Source organism: Triturus cristatus, chromosome 9, assembly GCF_964204655.1.
Source record: "Triturus cristatus chromosome 9, aTriCri1.1, whole genome shotgun sequence".
NCBI lineage: Eukaryota > Metazoa > Chordata > Amphibia > Caudata > Salamandridae > Triturus > Triturus cristatus.
This window is the reverse complement of record NC_140592.1, coordinates 1,162,000,684-1,162,015,825: the sequence shown is the minus strand read 5'-3', so window position 1 is coordinate 1,162,015,825 and position 15,142 is coordinate 1,162,000,684. Positions and strand designations below refer to the sequence as shown.

At 43.9% G+C, this 15,142-nt stretch overlaps 1 protein-coding gene across 6 annotated transcripts in view; it reads left to right on the top strand.

The window, feature by feature from the left end:
• Positions 1–15,142, top strand: part of EXD1 (exonuclease 3'-5' domain containing 1) — a 972,955-nt gene that overhangs the window by 365,124 nt on the left and 592,689 nt on the right. For all 6 annotated transcript variants that reach the window (XM_085627141.1, XM_085627146.1, XM_085627144.1 and 3 more), the window contains one exon: positions 3,373–3,500. In XM_085627141.1, the coding sequence (XP_085483267.1) occupies positions 3,373–3,500 (128 nt within the window). The remainder of the gene's footprint in view (positions 1–3,372; positions 3,501–15,142) is intronic.

Below are 15,142 nucleotides of genomic sequence, written 5' to 3'. Positions count from 1 at the left end.
ATAAAATAAGTAAATTGTTGAGGATCCCCAAGCTGCATAGATATCATGCTATTTGGGTTCGTCTTTGTTCCCACCCTTATTTTATGATAATCTTGGGAAAACTTGGGAACAGGCTGGCATTAACGTAATTGGAGATCTATTTGAGCAATCGGAGTTAAAATCCTTTGAAGAGCTTCAAACTCAATTTGGGCTGGATACTAAGACATTCTTCAAATACTTACAATTTAGGGAGATTATCAAAATAGCAATGGCTCAAATAACTGGACTCGATAATATTCCGATACTTGACTGGCTTGGGCATAGGCAGCCACGGGTAAAGGATTTATACCTAATTTTGTTGAATGCCAATCAGGATGATATCGCCAGCTCAGAATCCGTTTGGGCAGGTTTGCTCGGGGATCCTGAAGTGGATATCTGTAGGTCTTTGTATTTGTCAAAAAAAATATTTCTCGCAGCTAACCTTAAAGCTCAACACTTTAAAACTTTGTTTAGGCTTTATTATACTCCTGCCAAACTCTTTAGCTGGGGGAAAAGGGAAACCGATTGGTGTCCTAGATGTAAGCACGGCCCGGCAGATATGATTCACATGTTCAGTGGGTGTAATCAGCTGGATAATTTGAAATTAAAGATAGAGGAATTTCTTAATCAAATCACTGGTGGTTTAGCACGATTAACTCCTACTCTGATTTTGACTGGGATTGATGCTAGCCTATGTTTGGATCCCTCCCAAGTCTATTTTTGCTTTATGGTCTCTGCTATTTTTCGTTTAATCATTGCGACTCATTGGAAGGATGCTGAATCACCCACATTTCATGAATGGTTTGCAAGACTTCACCATGTTTTTAATTTAGAGAAGGCACTTTATAAATGTAAAGGGAAAAGCGCCAAAAGAAGAGGTCTCCGGGTATGGGGCCCGATCTGGGAAACTGATGAGATGTAACGAAGAAGATATAACTCTCTGTGTTTTATACTCTGTATTTTGGGATTTAAGTTGTTTTTGTAATATGGAATTTGCAGTGATTATTTGGTTTCTTTCCTGTGTTTCTATGATTATTTTTTTTTTCTCTAGTGTAATAAAGTTTCTCTTGATTTCCCTGTAAAATATCTAAAAATAAACAAATTATCAAATGCTCTGCGGCACAGAGGACAGAACTAGAGCAGTAAGTCGTCCCCCCCCCGTCGCCCCCCCCAACTCAGCTTGAATTAGCATTTGGCTATCAACTTTAAATGTGTTTAAGAAATAAAATATTTTGCCTTCATCAGCATATTAGTTATTGAAAATACGCATATTATTTTCTATCAAATACCACTTTCCATTTTGGGCAAACAAACTCAGTTTCCAGAATAAAAATCTTTTCTGAAAAACGTATTTGCCATTAAAATATCAGTTTTCAATTTTAGAAAACACACAATCCACCAATATCAGTACTATCATGTAAAAATGCCTCACATAGACTTCTTCTGCTTAAAGTGCCCAGGTATTACAATCCTAGGTAATGGATTTTCACCATAGCACCAAGTATGCTTTTGTTATGCAAATAATGCCCACAAGGGCCAAAGTACCATGGCTGGGCGCCATAACATCCAGGATGCCCAACGTATATCAGTTAGGGCCATTTTTATGCAAGAAACAGTCATCATTTTGTCAGGGGTGGCTAAAAGTAGGCCAGTCAATATTTCAATGATGGCAGCCGGTATTGGAAAACTACACTAAAAAATACCCCTAATAGTCAAGGATGACCATTATTACAGCATGGGCACTATAATGCCATGAACGGAAACAATTGCACCAAAGATAAAACCCTTATGATGCAGGCCAGCATACAAATTTGACGGTCCTTGACACTAGACGTATCTTCCAGGAAACAACGCTGTTTATTACGGAGCGACACCATGTCAGACAGACGACACATAAATAAATGCAAATGAGGCTATTATTTTTTATTTGCTTTGGATCTATACACTGCTCCTCTCAGCTCTTGGGTTGATCATGCTCCTATCAAATTTTCTCTCCGGCTCCTACAGTCCCACCACAGTCCCACACTGTGGTGGGTCAGCACTGATTACTACTGTCATTCTTTGATAGTGCATTGTTCACATATGTGCCGGAACTGAAAGAGCAGGGCATATAACATGGCCAATCTCCTTGTGATTTAGAGTTAGAGTGGATACAGACAGTCATGTGGCAGATCCGTAACCCAACTCAGTTTGTGTTTGAGTGTTATCAAAAGGATCTGCTATTGGTTTGTTTGGCTTTCACTCTAAGTGTTTTGAGATGAGTAGTGCTGCCTTCTTTAATATGTATAGACTCTCTGAGATTGTCTTGGCTTGTCTTCAACTCTGAAAGCTACTTTCAGGGTGCTGGCGAGCTACCAGTAGCTCCGAGCTACTCGTTGGAGACCCCTGTCTTAAAGCATGACATAGCAGGTGAGTCATCTGCACAAAGTTTCCGATTATTTACATTTCATTTGAACATTCGGTTTTATTTGAAGCTTAAAAAAGAAAGTCAAGCGAGATATCCCCACACTCACGGAGGATGATTGGGCGGAAGCTATTGCGGGTCCGCGATATGCGGCGGTGGCCACCAAATACCGATTTATACAATTTAAATATTTGCATAGGGCATATTACACTCTGCACCGCCTTTGGCGCATGCACTTGATTGAGTCCCCCACGTGTCTCCGATGCGGCGACGGCACATTTATACACACGGTGTGGGATTGTGGGCGGCTGTGCCCGTTCTGGGAGGCGGTTCTGTCATGCTTGCGGGGGGTGCTGGGTTGGGAGCTACCCCCCGATCCCCGCTTAACACTGTTGCACTGAGGAGATAGGGGGCAATATCTATAAGCGACACCTCCTGTTCCTGGGTTTGACGCTGGCCAAACGAGATATTGCCCAGCATTGGAAGTCCTCTACTCCGCCCCCGGTTCAGGCCTGGAAGAAGGCGTTGGATCGTTGCATGTCCGCGGAAGAGGCGGTATTCTTGGCAAGGGGTTGTCCGAGCAAGCATGGTAAAGTCTGGAAGAGATGGGCACGATATCGGGGCATCGTATTGTCCGTACAGGAGGGTGCAGTGACATTGGACCCCATAGAGAAGTCAGCTGTGTAAGGAAATATTAGTTCACAGGAGTTACCGATGAGTGGCTCAGCATTTGACTTCTTCTGGTGCAGTAGTATAAATACCAAACCCTTTTGATGAGTTGAGTAGATGGAAGAATGCGCTTCTCCTTGTTACTTTCTGTCTTGTATTTGGTGATTGATGTAGGATTGATTATATAGACTACATCACTCTTTAAACAAATGTCATGCCATTTAAGAATAAATGAATTGATGCGTTTTTTAATGCCAACATGTGCTTACTATTTTGAAAAGGGGTGCACCATCCTTGGAGACTTCTGAAAAGAACAGTAATAATCTGACAACACAAAATGAAGGCTTGGGCTGCAGTTCCAGAGAGCATCCAAATACCAGTTGGAATATCTTAAAGCATGATATAGCAGGTGAGTCATCTGCACAACGTTTGTGATTATTTACATTTCATTTGAACATTTGGTTTGCCTGTTTTATTTGAAGCTTAAAAATGCTTGCGGATTAATTAATAGCAGCCATCATATTTCTCATATGGTTTTTAAAATCCACATTTTTCCACCCACTGACACTGTAAAAGTTCTAGGCACACGAGTAACTAATGGAAGTTTACACATGTTATGAAGATCCCAGTAGTCTAGTTTTTATCGGTAGTGACCAAACATTTTGTACATAAGCTCCAGCTGAATTTTGACCTGTCTCTTGTATGTGACATTCACCAAACCAATATTTTGACTCAAACTGAAACATATGGGATTTCCTGATGACTTGAACTTCTAAGTCCCCAAAGATACCTCCTTAATATACTGAGAAACACTTTTAATTACATTAAACCTGCCTGCGTTTTCTGAAAAAACTATTTATATTACTTCGTTTCACAGTTACTAACTGTGTCTGCACAGACTGGGGCCGTTTTTACCTTTACTTCCTTAATATGACTCTGACCTTAAGCTCTCATATTGCAGAAGTGACCGCACACCCGAAGGAAATTTCACTCTCACCACTTGAGGAATTTGTAATGCCAATTGAAATGACCATCATTAAATCATTAAATCCTACAGTTGGACTTTTTTTCTATTTTTAATAGACGATGCTCTCATTGTAAATGTGACTAAGAAGTTAGGGTTGGATGCAGTGCATTGGATGTGTCCACTGTGTAAAATCACTCCACAGGATATGGTTTATACCTGTGTTCGAAAGGAAGAACAAAGTAAACCAATTTTGTTATATGGTGCAGTAAATATTAGTCACTCACAAAATGCTTTTATTAATAATGTCAGAAGCTTACATTTAATTAAAACATGTTAAATCAAAAATATGTAGTTGCAACTTCGAATTTATTGTTAATATTAGTGTGTGTTCCTCGAATAGTTAGCCAGAGCCAAATACTAGATTCCGTCTCCCTTCCCAGATTCTCTGACTGGAGTCTTATGCCTTTTCTTCATGAGAGGCTGTCTTACATAGATTTTACTTAACTGCCTGCTGATATCTTTGAACTGAGAATACTTTCCAGCTTGTAATGCAAGGGCTTGATGTTTGCATATTGATTCTCTCATCAGAACTCTTTATTGGGAATATGAACTGACACCTTTTCCCAAATTAATTTAGATTAGGGAAATTCAGTCATGGAACACGCTTTTTATATTCAAACCATTTTCAATGGGATTCTAACTAACTTTGTATTCTATTTTATAATCAAATGTTGATTGATGGATTATATCATCTTTTAATGGTAAAATCTAAAGATTAATGCCTAATTAATAAATAAATAGATGTGACTATAAGATCTGAAAATAAAACCATCTAACTCGCATTAGCTCTCTTTATTGACTGAATTCAAAATCTTTGATTTATTGTTATGTAGATGTTTGCTCCTCATTTCTCTTTGTCGATGGACAAAGGTCCATACGACCAGTACCAGGGGTTATCTAATGATTACACCAAAAAATTATATATATAAATCCCTGCTCCCTCTGTATCATTCAGTGGAAACAGCAATATAAACTTTGTAAACTCCACATATGTGAACTTTTGTTATCAACTTTTTAACTTTTTAAAATAAATTCTGTACGTATGAAATATTTTATTTTTGCATTTCTGTGGAAGTGGGAAAGTAAACTTGAAAAAATAATAAAAAGTAATTATTTGACTTCAAAGTACTACTCAGTAGTGCTACACACAGGCAGACCCTGTTACCTGACTGAATTGCTAAAATTTCCTGGTCGCTCAAGAAAATCCTGCAGCAGACTCCCTCATGGTAGGGCCCCCGAAATTCTTAATACAAATTCAGAAAGACACCTGCCTCCTCACTTTTTTCCCACATTCCTCCCCGTGATTCTAATACTGAACTATTTTCCTTTTGCCAAACCCTCTGCTGTAGCAAACTCCCTTCACTCATATGTTAGTCAATCCATCTATCAGCTATTTTCCTCTACCCTCCGCCTTCCCATATTGTCAATGTCTTATTCTCCAATCATTTGGTTCTCTTCAGTTTGATTTTCCCTGAAGTTCCCTGTACGCATATTCTCCCATATGCAGTTAGATTGCTCTAATACCACTTGGTGAAGGAGCACTGTATGTAAATAATATAAATGCCTTCATCTGTCACTGAGTAGGTTCAAGGGGATCAGATGGAGATCTACCTGCACTGCATAATTTCCTCTTTCTGCTTGTGGTCATGTGGTGAGCCAATAAAAACCCTTCAGTCAATTCCCTTCGTCTTGAGCCCCTCCTACCCCTCATAAGCCCTATTCCAAACACTACTGTCAGATCCTCCAAATGTCTTTCAATAGAGCATTCAGTATAGTACTGCTGGTGTCCAACTCTCAAATGAAAGTGTTCTTTTAATTTTTTCCATATTGTTTTCCTACTTTTTTTTTTAACTTTCATTTTCTTTTCAATTTCTTATTTTCATTTCTTTTGTTCTGCCTTTATCCTTTTAATCCTCCCCAACCCATTTTTGCACCGCTTTTAGTCATTTGGGTATAGCTGAGCACGACTGACAGCTGACCATTTATTCTCTGGTGATACCATATGCCTGCCTTGCCCATTGCAGATGTCCACAGCCTTCTGCTGTGTACAGCAGATTCCATGCTGTGGCTGCAAGGCCTAGTCTCCAGCAAGGGACTACACCCTGAACCCATAGGTCTTGCACATGATTCTTAAACGAGTACAGCAGGTTTGGTGGGCACGGGCTGTGCACACTGTATGGCCTCCGGCCCATCCCACCCAGCTGCTATCGGCTAACAGTTGGGAACGCAGTGCATTCTAGGCACATGGCCTTTGCTCAGCCCCCATAAAAACCCATTGCACTCTAACTTTGCAGCCCTTAATCTCGAGCTTCAGATGTGAGGCATCTGGTTTTTTTTTTAAAATTCCAAAAAGGGGTTTTAACTGAACTCTTAGGTCTGCTGTTACTCCCCTACTCATCATGGAGCTGCAGATGTGTCTCTCCCCAGAGCAACATCATTTTTGTTTATGGTTTTAGGAATTTTGATTATCAAACTATGATAGGGCACTGTATTTCTTGTGGAAAATGGCTATTTCTGTGGAAAGGTGGTAGCTGGCTGAGACTCCTGTTGGTGGTGACCTGCTACATCTGCCTACCACACCAGCTTCTTGACTGTTTTTTGGTGGCTATTCTCCTCAGCGATTGAACGAATGTACTAAAGACTCATGGCACTAACTACACAACTCGCAGCTATTATAAAAAAATTGTCTTCCGCATGCCTTACTGCATAAAGGGTCACAACAACTATGGCCCCTTAAAGATTCAATGGCGGCCGCAGCGGAAAGAGAAAGAGCTCCCCCCAACTGCTACGCCAACACTCCATCGAGCAGAGCTGTGCAGCGAGTAAGGGAATCTGAGCCCATGGAGCTGGGACAAGCGGAGACCAGGCGGCGCATTTCTCTGCTGCATTGTTAGGCGGAAACGGAAGCGTCACAGGTCAGGCAAGCCCCCGCAGGCCCCCACCATGATGCACACTGAGATTTCACCGCATTTCAAGCATCCCCGCTGCCTTGCCTCTACACTACTCTGTTGCTGGGCCATGTTAGCAGGCGTGTTAGCCAGAAGAAACCTGGATGACTGGAGGCACAACATATTGGGGACATATTAGGAGCCAGCACAAACCACGACGTACCAGAACCAGCAGGCACCGTGATTGTTAAGGTTTGCACGAGGGGAGCAGAGAGTCAGACGAACCGAGCGGGCACCCAAGGGCCAGCAGTCCTTATCGGGGGAACTAGATACACTAAAAAACACCAAATTTGGGCAGGGCAGGCTGCCCTGTCTCTCCTGCGCTCCTCTGCGCTGGTGCCGGTCACGCTACTGCTCAAGTTTGTTCAAAACTCTGCTCTAACATACTCTGCCCTAGTCCCACTGCTTCACTGCTTACCTGGCTTCCCTACTCCCCAGCCAGAAGGAAGCCTTGACAGTGGGAGTCTTACCAACTGGCAGGCTGAGTCATCGCTTCCAAGGTGAGGCAAGCCAAGGTTGAGAGAACACTGGTTAAAGAGGTCAACCTGCGTAGCAGGTGCACCTGGTAGAGGGCCCTGTCGGGGAGTGAATGCTGTGACGCTAGAGGAGGCCAAGCTAGGACTTGGTGCGGTCTGCTGCCTCGCACCCTCCTGGTTTGACCACCAATGTGCTATAATCTCTTTCTGACTGCTAAGACGTTTGTGCTTTTGCCCTCCTAGGTCTCTGGCCAATCGTCACACGAGAGGTGAGTCAGCAGGAACATGGAACCCCCTGGGTAACATGCGGCACAGCAGTCTCCGCTTGGCTGATCAAACCAGCCAGATCACAATCGTAACACGGCCACAACACCGCAATAGCGACCGCCAAGGAGGGGATGAGAAAGCGCAGAATTCCGAACCTGCGGCTATTTCTTATAGCTTCTATCAACCTCATTTATATAGAGGGAAAAGAGGAGGAGGGCTAAAATACAGCCTTGCCTTATACCTCTGGTCACTTTACAACTTGGGGCGCATTCTCTGTCTATCCCAAATCTCACACGGTTGGTTAGTGAGGCATAAATCTGTGAGAGGAATGAGATTATATCCACTGGGGTGCCCATTTCAATTAGTCTTCCACAATTTTGTGTGATTAACACAATCAAGCACTGCTTAGGTCAGCAAAACAGATGTAGATGTTTTTGCTTTGCTGAGGTATATTTGGAGATTAGGAGACGAAGGTTAATATATTTCTCTTATGTACCAATATCTTTCCTGAAACCATACAGGGAGGCTGTTAACACATTATTTTCACCCACCCACAAAACTAGTCTCCAAGATACCAAGATAATTCTCATTAGTTTTGCAGATGAGTCTAAAAGCAATATCGGGAGTTAGCACTTAGCGTCTCGCCTTTCCCTTTTTTAGGTCGAGCGTGAGCCAGCACGCAAGCACTGCTCTGCGAAGAGCTGTGGTATTTCAGTACGGAGAGATGCCACGCCCACTCCCCCGCCCATATTTGTCATAGGCTTGTGTTTTTGTCCATCCTAAATGCTGTCATCTGATTCATTATGAGGCTTGTTAGTCCTTCCTTATGACGGACATGAAATCATTTGTCACCTCCCATGGCTACTGGCCCCTTTACTTCGAATGTTTCACAGTATGTGGACTGTGAGCACTACTTTCTTGTGCCTTCTTGCCCCCTTCTCCCACTTCCCCGCCTGCACTCCCATTGTCCATGCGTCCTCCCTCCTCTCCCTGCCCGCACTCCAGTTGTTCACGCCTTCCACCCTTCCTCCCGTTGTCCGTGATGCAATATGTAATAGGTCTCACGTAAATGCGAGCCCTATTACATCGCAATTGCTTGTCTTTCCCAGCAGAGGCTCAGAGTCGAGAAGGAAGTTGGCAGGAGTCGACAAGCGGGCTAGCCTTAGATGGTTTCGCTTTTGTACGTGATGTAGGGACAGGCGCGGAACTTCCAGCAGTATCAGCGTACAGTGGGTGCAGAACAGGAAAGAGCGGAGGCAACATTAATTCTCGCGCATACGGATTGTAGGGTGTTGGCAGGAGGAGGGCGCGGCGAGCTGAGTCCGTGGAAGTAGAGGACTGCTGTGGGCAGCATACATCCAAGTTTCAGCAAGTAAGTACAGAATACGTTGTCCGTGCCGCCCTCTCTTGTTGTCCGTGACGCAATATGCAATATGTCTTGCTTAAATGCAAGTCCTATTGCATTGCAAATGCTTGTTGCATTAGGAGTTACTCTGCTCTTGTAGCCCCAGGATGCTAAAATGTGCGGATCCTCGCTCATCGTTGTTATTATTATTTAGTGGCATACCACACTCTTCCATTTGACCAGGTCCGCTTTTCTTTTACTTCGCAATAAAGGTCAGCGCACTAACGTGTGTCCTGCAAACGAGCTCCCAAGCTTAGCATTACACGTTTAACTTTATCAGAAAGTTTATCACAGTGTCCCGCTAGTTGAGAATGTGGGCAGTTCTTGATTGCATGCACTTTTGTTTCTAAAGTAGATGAAGTTGTGGGTTTGAGTCCTTAAAATTACTGACCCCTTCGGCTCTCGACTTTGGCTTTGTTGACTGTATTAATGACTCGCGTCTGCCTTTTGTTTAGTCTTGATCAGTGCGGGATGGCAAGATTATTCGGTGTAGGGTGACCTAAAGTTCATCGATATATGCACGATCACTGAATGGAAATGCACAGTTTTACAAAGTTTGACCTGAGATTACGAACGGAGTTGTGTAACAAACAATATATTTATTTTAAAGACCCGGTTTTATGTTTATAACCTGCTGTTTGGTTTTATTTCGCATCGCATATGCAGTAAGTAATGTGAAGAGGTTGGCCTGTGTGATGCTAATTGTTGAATTTGCCCTCTGTTGAGTGGTCTTTGGAAATCTGGGTTATCAGGTGTTTTTATTGGTTGTCGTTTTTTGTTCTGTAAACCTTGGTTTTATTTGCATAGTAGGCAGGTTGGTTCTTTTATAGTATTGTAGATGGAAACATTATTTCCGCGGGGCAGCACTTTTATTGATTGAAATAGACATGGGTTTTTCCTAGTTAGGCGCTCCTTCCTGGGCGGTTTTTGATTTTTTTTTGTCCTGCCTTATTTATCCAAAGCAGACAACTGCAGGAATGTCTATTTAAATAGCTGACTCTTGTGCTTTCTAAATGTTGAGCTAAGACTCCATAGAGAAACTCAAAAAATTAAACTTTTTTACGTTTTTCAGCTTTGGGCACAGTTCAGTTTGTAGATAACGATGAGCCTTTCCAGAAGAGTTTGATTTGGCTCAGCCAGAAAAACATTCCAGTTTTAGTTGGATTGGTTGACGGGTTCAACTAGTTGAACCACTTCAAACTCCCTGTTCCTCAGTTGTGTAACTGTAGTAGATTATTCCCTGGGGATTCATTTGGCTCACTGTCACCAGTGTATCTTCATTTTACTCACTGCTGTCCATTTGTTTCTTTGCACTTGCTTAAATGTTAGTGAGCACATCCACGTTATGAAAGCTAATTGCTGCAAAGGAATATTTTTTTTATAGACTTCAATCTGTTTACTGAGATGAAATGCATTGAGTTGCTGATCCATGTCATTGTTCAGCCTAATTTGATGATCACAAGTTGTTAAAGCCTCTATTGGTCACGCTCACTAAATTTACCCATAATCAACCTCGCAGTGTAATGGGATAATACATTTTTTATGACTTTTAGAGCTGGGCATTCAGTTTTGTGAGATCTTCTTTAACTTTTCCGCCGCTCCAACTCAAACGAAAAACTGAGGTTGTGAGACATATTGGCAGTACTTTCTTAATTTATTTAATTTTATTTAAATCACTTTTAAGGCGCACTATCACCTTTATAGGTATCCTGGCACTAAGGGCCTATATGTAAACTAAATGCATACTGTAATTGAGGGCGGGTAGCTGTGATCCCAGTGTTACACAGGAAAGACACATTTTTAGGGCTTTCTCAGACGTGTAGTAGATTCGTTGGAGATCTTAGAGCAACAAACAGGGAGCGTATTCCAAAGCTGAACTGCTGTGACCATAAAGGCTCAGCCGCCCCATCGTTTTTTTAACATAATTTTGCAACGCAGTTGAGGTATGCAGTTGCCAAAGAAAGGCATCTTCCAGGTATATACCTTTTTATCCTTCTTTGTAGAGGCAGTGGGCCTTTTCCCTGAAGTGCTTTGAAACCTATGCACAAAGATTTAAAGGCTATCCTCTGATTTATTAGACGTCAATGCTGTTCTTTCATGGCACTAGAGGCAGATGATTTTTTTGGGCCTATTCAAAGCCAATTTAGCGGCTATGGTCATGGCTCGATGCAGTATTTTTAGTAGGTATTCCGATACTCGAAGTAGCAGTGCGTTACAATAATCAAGCTTACTAAGGATCAAGCTTTGCACAATCAAAGTTTTTGCTTGCGGGGGCCACATTCGTAAAAGTGTCCTTAAACCTCGGAGAAGAGCAAAGCTGGTGCCTGCCACTTATTTTACATGACTCTCCAAGTATAACTTGTTATCAAATGTAACTCCTAAATTGCGCACCATGTCTGATGATTTTATTTTTTAGTTAATACTTTTAATTTACTTTACTTTTACTTAATATTGTTACTACTACTTAATGAGTTGTAGTCAGCATTTTAAAAAGTGTGTTCTGTGAGTATGTAGTGCCACCAAACCAACCAAGACTGCTCATCTTTGCTGTCGCTTAATGCTTATGCAGGATGAAAAGGCACTTACTCACAAACTTTCAGCTTCTCATTTCATCTAATAAGCTTGCAAGATACCTTAACTCGTTGTCCTTCGGTGATGGCTTGACATACAAAGTTGTTATGTATTTTATTTTGCCTTCAAAGTGTCATGTGTGCCCTTGTTCAGGCGGTCATACCTGTACATTTACTTAGCGCCAAGAAACACCTACATAAACCTCTGCAGAAGAAAGAAAATCAGACACTTTCCACTCAATACTTTGGGCTTTTCTCATATGGGTGTGGGAGGAGGGTTTGAAATCAGGACTGTCTTACAGGAGAACGTCTTGCAGTGTGTAAATTAGGAACCATATGTAATAAATCTGCTTTTCACAAAAAGGACTCACCCAAACCCAACACTCCCAAAAGGTAAGGCAAGACTCAGCACTTCCTTAAGGCGAGGTAAGAAAACAAACCCAAATGTAGGTAAAGTAACACACACACAAGTTTATTAATGCAACATTTTAAAAAGACAGGCCGAATATATCAATCATGGCAGACTCAAAAGAAAACTGTTGATTAATGCAATGTTCAAAAAGGTAAACTAAATAGATCAGTAAATGCAGATTCTCAAATGTCAAATGAATGATTAAATCAATCAATCAGTTATTTGTAAGGCGCACTACATACCCACGAGGGTCTCAAGGAGCTGGGGGGGCGCTACTGATCGAACAGCCAGGTCTTGAGTATTCTCCTGAAGGTCAGCAGGTCTTGGGTCGGTTGTAGGCTCAGTGGGAGGGTGTTCCATGTTTTGGCGGCGAGGTGGGAGAAGGATCTCCCGCCGGTGATAGTTCTTTGGCTGTGCGGGACGGTGGCTAGTGAGAGGTCGGCGGAGCGTAGCTGGCGGTTGGGGATGTAGAAGGAGAGACGTCTGTTGAGGTAGGCAGGGCCGGACTTTTGGAGTGCCTTGTGTGCATGGATGAGGAGCTGGAAGGATATCTTCTTGTTGACGGGGAGGCAGTGCAGGTTTCTCAGGTGGGGGGTGATGTGGCTGTGGCGTGGTACATCGAGGATCAGTCGTGCCGAGGCGTTTTGGATGCGTTGTAGTAGTTTGAGCTTGGTCGGGGCTCCCGCCTAGAGGGCGTTTCCGTAGTCAAGTCTGCTGCTGACGAGGGCCTGGGTGACTATCTTTCTTGTATCTGTTGGGATCCATTTGTAGATCTTGCGGAGCATGCGGAAGCAGGAGGAGGAGACGGCGTTGACTTGCTTGGTCATTAAGAGCATTGAGTCGATGATTCCCAGGTTGCGTGTGTGGTCTGTGGGTGTCGGGCTGTCCCCAGTGCCGTCGGCCACCAGGAGTCGTCCCAGGCTGAGGGATTGGAGCCGAGGATGAGGACCTCCGTCTTGTCCGAGTTCAGCTTCAGGCGGCTGATCTTCATCCAGTCGGCGACTGCCTTCATTCCTTCGTGGAGGTTGGCTTTGGTGGTGATGGGGTCCTTGGTGAGGGAGAGGATCAGTTGAGTGTCGTCGGCGTAGGAGATTATGTTGAGGTCGTGCTGTCTGGCGACGTGTGCAAGCGAGGTTATGTAGATGTTGAACAGTGTCGGGCTGAGGGAGGATCCCTGGGGTATGCCGCAGATGATCTCGGAGGCTTCGGATCGGAAAGGGGAGAGGCGGACGCTCTGAGTTCTGCCTGAGAGGAAGGATGTGGACCATTCCAGAGCCTTGTCTCGGATCCCTGCGGCGTGGAGACGTGCGCGTAGTGTGCGGTGGCAGACTGTGTCGAAGGCGGTGGAGAGGTATAGGAGGATGAGTGCTGCGGTCTCACCGTTGTCCAGCAGAGACCCGATGTCGTCGGTGGCGGCGATGAGGGCGGTCTCGTTGGTGTGGTTGCTGCGGAACCCTGACTGGGAAGGGTCCAGGTTTCTGTTTTCTTCGAGGTATCGGGTTAGCGGTCTGTTGATGATCTTCTCTGTGACCTTGGCCTGGAACGGGAGCAGAGAGATGGTCTGGAAGTTCTTGAGGTCTCTTGGGTCTGCCTTGGGTTTTTTGAGTAGGGCGTTGATCTCGGCGTGTTTCCAGCTCTCTGGGAAGGTCGCGGTCTTGAGGGAGAGGTTGATGACGTTGCGCAGGTGGGGTGCGATGGAGCTGCTTGCTTTGTTGAAGACGTGGTTCGGGAATGGGTCTGACGGAGAGCCGGAGTGGATTGTGCTCATGGTCTTGATGTTGTCATCTATGCTCACACTGGCCCAGGCTAGCAGGGGGTCGTGTTCGATGATGTGTGGAGAGTCTGTTGTGTTGCTGTCTGTTGGGGCTGTCTGGGTGTTGAAGCTGTCGTGGATGTCAGCTATCTTCCGGTGGAAGAAAGTAGCGAGGGAGTCGCACAGGGCTTGCGACGGCGGGATGTCGTTGGTTTTGGACCTGGGGTTGGAGAGTTCCTTCATGATGTTGAAGAGCTCCTTGCTGTCGTGTGCTTTGTTGTCGAGGCGGTCTTTGAAGGAGGTCCTCTTGGCAGCCTTGATGAGGTGTTGTGGTTGCGGATGGCGTCCTTGTGTGCTGCGTGGCTGTCCGGGGTCTGTTCACCGTGCCGTTTCTTCTCTTGCTTCCGGCAAGCTTGCTTGGAGGCTTGGAGTTCTGGGCTGAATAAATGAACAATTGAAATAGAAGGCAATATATACACAGATGGCAAAGAGTAGAAAAAATATATACAAGAGAGAGAGAGAGAGTGAATGGTTAGGAACACCTCACCGACTGATTCTGCAACATCCTTGCCAACTCTTTAGCTGGGGAAGCCCTTTCAACAGCCCAGGAAGGAGTGTCAGTCAGGACTCAAGTTCTGTCACCATTCCACAGCAATACGTCTATTCTGTGGTGAACTTCCATCTGACCTACGAAAGCTTCCAGCTTAAATATCATTATTCAACGTGAGGCGAAGCTTCTAGGGAACCCTGCCCCTTTCTCATTGGAAAGAAACGAGCTGGCTGGTACCAGTTTGCGTCAAGGCCAAGACAGTGGTTTGCCAAGCCCCTGTATCTTGACTCTGAGACAGAGTTGTACATTCCACAGATAATATCCAGTTCACTCTAGTCAGTGAGGTGCGAAAAACATGTGAGGAGCAGAAAGACCTTGAATATCCTGGTCCCATCGAATCGGCACACGCAAACCTGAATATGTTTGGTGTTTTATTGTGAGCTGATGTGAAATATATTGTTTGCGTTTGTATTAGCACCACAATATTGGACAGCTCAAACATATAATAAATCAAATTTAAAACCACAATTTGTGTGTCATACATCACTAATCAGTTATTTTTAGAACTCTACATGCCTTACGGCATTTTGTTATCTTGCTACCTTGTTGCTGAATCATGTAATTCCCCTTCTTACCTGCTGTA